This window comes from Nicotiana tabacum, chromosome 18 (assembly GCF_000715075.1).
Source record: "Nicotiana tabacum cultivar K326 chromosome 18, ASM71507v2, whole genome shotgun sequence".
Taxonomy (NCBI): domain Eukaryota; kingdom Viridiplantae; phylum Streptophyta; class Magnoliopsida; order Solanales; family Solanaceae; genus Nicotiana; species Nicotiana tabacum.
The window spans coordinates 99,772,001-99,776,905 of NC_134097.1; the positions used below are offsets into that span (position 1 = coordinate 99,772,001).

General features: G+C 36.4%; 1 protein-coding gene across 1 annotated transcript; it reads right to left on the reverse strand.

Moving 5' to 3' along the window:
- Positions 1 to 3,733: 3,733 nt before the first annotated feature.
- Positions 3,734 to 4,674, reverse strand: LOC142172601 (uncharacterized). Its single transcript, XM_075236263.1, has 2 exons — positions 4,582 to 4,674; positions 3,734 to 4,471 (listed from the first exon to the last, which is right to left on the reverse strand). Exons 1-2 carry the CDS (start codon positions 4,672 to 4,674, stop codon positions 3,734 to 3,736), a joined length of 831 nt encoding a protein of 276 aa, XP_075092364.1.
- Between the last annotated feature and the right edge of the window lie 231 nt (positions 4,675 to 4,905).

Sequence of the window (4,905 nt, forward strand, 5' to 3'; positions counted from 1 at the left end):
GAGAGAGAAAAGTGTTGACTTATATATGTATAACTAAATAAACCTTATCTTTGTTCTATAATTGAAGTACTAAACGGGAAAAGTTGACAAGTCCCAAAATAGTAAAGTTATATAAAAGAATTAGAATGGAGAAATCCTCATGCTTACGCAAAACTTAACTTTATTTAATGAATATTTTGAACATGAAGATCGAAGAGTACCATCTTATATCGGAGAAAACAGGGTATGAAGCATGGGCTAGGGGCGCGGAACGAGTTCATTTAAATTCCTTTTGTTAGAAAATTATATACAAGGTTAAAATTATTTTTTTATGTATATATATAGTAAATATGAAATTCTTCTGAGACGAGGGTCTATTGGAAATAACATTTTTATCCTCACAAGATAGGGGTAATGTCTGTGCACATACTACCTTCCACGACCTTACGGTGTGAGATAATACTAGGTATGTTGTTATTGTGGAATTCCCGATTATTAACGTCTCCGTGTGTTTATCTTTTTATATTTTAAATTTTCTTAATGAAAATTCTGGCACTATAATATTGTAAAGTGTGACTAGCAAAAGTTGACATTTGTGCATGCATCCGAACTCTTAATTAATCAAGATTAGGGTCTAGTCGTTGACTTCGTGTGATCTGGCTTTCTAAAATCAGCAGTGACTTATATAGTTGTTTGGAATCATGTGGAATGAAATTAAATGCACCCCTTCAGAATTGTTTAATCGGATGTCACCGAAGGGCACCTTCACACCATCTGACCTCATAGCAGTTGCAAACATCTCTATCTGTAACGTAACGTGATGCAAGCCCGGTTGTCAACTTTGTCTTTTAAGGCCTTTTTAGCAAAATCGCCTAAGTACTAAGGAATAAAGTCAATTTTGCCCTTGAATATTATCTATTCGAAATGGGACAGTTTTGTCATTCGATTCACTTTTTGGCACAGAAATAGTCTCACCGTCAATCAAGTAGCTCAGAAATGCCCTCATAGTTAGTCAAGCATCTAAAAAACACCCTCTTCGTTAACCAAGTAGCTTAAAATTGTCCTCTTCACTAATAGTTGCTCCAATTGGATTGGCAAAAAATTAAAAGGAATAGTGAATTTCGGGGTGGGATATTTAAAATATCTAACTTTGGTTGTGAGTTATGACAACGACTCTTTAATCTTTTTAAATAAGCAAAGCATATGAACCACTATTTGACACAATGATAGATAGATATATAGTGTACTTCAGAAGACGAAAATTTTATATAACACGGGCATGCAACAAAAACAAAATTTTCCTGCAACGGGGATGCATCAATTTTTCACTAAACCATTTTCTTTAAACTCTAATGCTAGTCTTAATGAAAAATTTATGCAAAAGGAACGCATTTAATTCACTTATTAGTGCTAAAGGATCATTAAATAGCAAAAGGAGGATCACTCAGGAAAGCCACCAAAACTCATTGTCAAAAGAAACTATTTCACTATGTCACAAAAGATCGCAAGCAATTAATTCACAGTCAAACAACTTAGTGTGTAGAAGCTATTTGATCAAGACACACAAATTAGTGACTCACAGCCACATAACACTAGAAAATACCAAATCTCTCAAAATCTAATTCTAAAAAACTTTTTTTTGGCTTCAAACAGTAGCTGCTATTATTGAGAAATCATAAGAGTACAAAATACATAAGAGTTAGCATCCCAAACTCTCTGTCCCAACAGAGGAGGAACATGCTCCAACCAGTACATTTATAGGCCATCACATAAGTAAAAAATAAAAATTGGGGACGACAAATTCTATGCCAGACCCATGTCATATACATGAGGATATCAAGGCACATCAAAATTATAAAGTCTTAGCAATTGTCGATCCAGTATGAAGTTGTTCTTTTTTTTTTTTGTCGTTCGGAATGATGAGAATTGGAGTCTATCCATGTTAACATCTCCTTTAGCCTCTGTGGGAAGTTGCTGGAAGGAAGTGTACCAAGTAATAGCATTATGTAAGCCACAATTAGAAAGATTGTCGGCCACTTTATTACATTCCCGATAGCAATGTCTCAGCTTTACCTCCTCAAAATACTCCATCTTCTTTCTTATGTGAAGAATTCTACAATGTGCAATTGAAGAGAGAAACTGAGATTGAGAATTTTCGAGAGAGAATCGGACAAGAGCTATGCTCTGTGTATTGATACAACTGATTCAATTACTAAGAAGGAGAAGCTACAGTATATTTAACTAACTAATCACCTTAGGACAGTTGTAGATCACTAACACTAACTAATAATATAGTTAAGTTAGGCTAACTAAAGTTAACTACTAGGGTTAACCTATATTCTTTACACCCCCTCAAGCTAGGACTAGGAAAGATATTCAAGCTAGCAAATAGAAATGCTGAATGCGACCAAGTCCCTTTGTGAGTATATCAGCTTCCTGATCAGCTGTAGGACAATGGAGAGTAGAAACAAGACCAATTGAATCTTTTCACGAACGAAATGACAATCAATATCAATGTGTTTCGTACGTTCATGAAATACAGAATTGGCAGCAATAGCAAGAGCTGATTTGCTATCACTGTATATAGGCACAAGTGAATTATGATCCACTCCTAGCTCCTTGAGTAAACTAATAATCCATGTAATCTCTGCAACTGTGGATGCTAAGCTGCGATATTCAGCTTCTGCTGAGCTTTTAGAGATAGTGGATTGCTTCTTAGATTTCAAAGAAATCAAGAAAGAGCCAAGCTTGACGAAATAGCCTGTTACTGACTTTCGTGTGTTGGGACATGCAGCCCAATCTGCATCAAAAAATGCTAAAAGTGATTCAGAACACTTAGCAGCCAAGAAAACTCCCAGACCAGGACTGCTTTTGATATATCTAACCACCTTGAGTGCAACTTCCATATGAGAGACCTTGGGACTATGCATGAATTAGCTCAAACTTTGAACAACAAAAGAGATATCTGGTCTTGTAACAGTCAAATAAAGAAGCTTACCCAAAAGCCTTTGATATGGCCCTAGATCAGTCAATAATATGTCATCAGAAGTACCTGTATGAGTGTCAAAGTCAACAGTAGTGACCTTCACATTTGGCTTCATAGGACAGGAAACAGGTTTAGAGCCTGATAGCCCAACTCAGCTATGAGTTCTAAGGCATACTTGCGTTGATGCATTAATATACCATCACTATTTCGTGCAAATTCTATGCCCATAAAGTACTTCAGCTCTCCTAGGTCTTTGATCTTAAAAGAGGTTTGTAAATCATCCTTAGTCTGTTTGATCATGATGAAGTTGTCTCCAGTGATAAGAAGGTCATCAACAAAGACCATAACTACCACCATGTGATCTCCTGATCTTTTGATGAACAAAGAATAATCTAAATGACTGTTGAAATCCAACATCCACCAAGGCTGATGTGAGCTTGAGATTCCACTGTCTAGATGCCTGCTTAAGTCCATAGAGGGACTTAAGTAGTTTGCAAACTCTGAATTCAGCTTTTGGTCCATTGAAACCTTGAGTTACCTCCATATATACCTCCTCTGATAGATCTCCTTGCAAGAAAGCATTGTAAACATCATAGACCACTGCCTTGAAGCTGCAATAGACAACACACTTCTGACAGTAGCCATTTTCACCACAGGTGAAAAACTTTCTTGGTAGTCTAAACCTTCTCTCTGATTATACCCTTTGGCCACCAATCTAGCTTTGAACCTTTTAACTTCTCCTGATGCCTTATATTTAATCTTATAAACCTATTTGCATCCTATTGCCTTTTGTTCTTGTGGCAAGGATATCAGTTCCCAAGTCTTATTGTCCTCCAATGTTTTGATTTCTGCCTGCATTGCCTCTACCCACCTCTTGTCCTTCACTGCCTCTAAATATGATGTAGGTTCCATTTCCATTGAAAAATTTGCCAAGTAGCTTTGATATCTTGAAGAGTTACTATCATATCCAATCACCTCTGAAATAGGGTACTTGCAGCAGCTTGTAGAACTTCTCTTGTCATCTCTGACATAATCCTTAAGCCATATGGGAGGCTTAGATACTCTTGTAGATTTTCTATGTTCCTCATCATCAGGCAAAATAAGAAAATCACCAAGGCTATCCACACTGTTATATTCAACAGGGTGTGAAATGTCCTGCTCATCTAAGATAATTGGAGTTGGAGTTGGAGAGCATGACATATTGGTTCCCTCAATGTGTGTATCAGTAGCAGAACTGACTGCTTTCAGTTCTTCATCACAATCTTGTCTTGGCACTGGAATTTTATCAAGGAACAATGATTCTGATGATCCTTCAGCTATGTGGAAGGGAAATATATTCTCATAGAATACTACATCTCTGCTTATAAAGAATACTCTATTCTCTAAATCCAAAAGTCTGTAACCTTTTTGATGTGCAGCATATCCTAGGAAGACTGACCTCACAGCTCGAGAAACAAATTTATCATGGCCTGTCAGATTAGTAACAAAACATAAACATCCAACTACCTTTAAATGTGTCAATGAGTGTGGCTTATTCAGAAGTAATTCATATTGTGACTTATGTCCCAAAACAGAAGAGGGAATTCTATTAATTATGTATACAACAACATCAATACAATGTCCCCAATATCTAACAAGTAAGTGGCCTTGATATCTGATTGCTCGAGTAGTCTCCAGTATATGTCTATGTCTCCTTTCCACAACTCCATTTTGTTGGGGAGTATATGGATAGGAGCTTTGATGAACAATCCCGTGCATTTGAAATAAGTCACTACATGCACTGTTAAAAAACGCACTCCCATTGTCTGATCTAAACATCTTAATTTGCTTTCCAAACTGTGTTTTGATCATACTAATAAAGTTCTTGAGTAGGAAAATAACATCAGATTTGAGTCTCATAAGAAATACCCAAGTCCATCTGGTAAAATTATCAACCAATG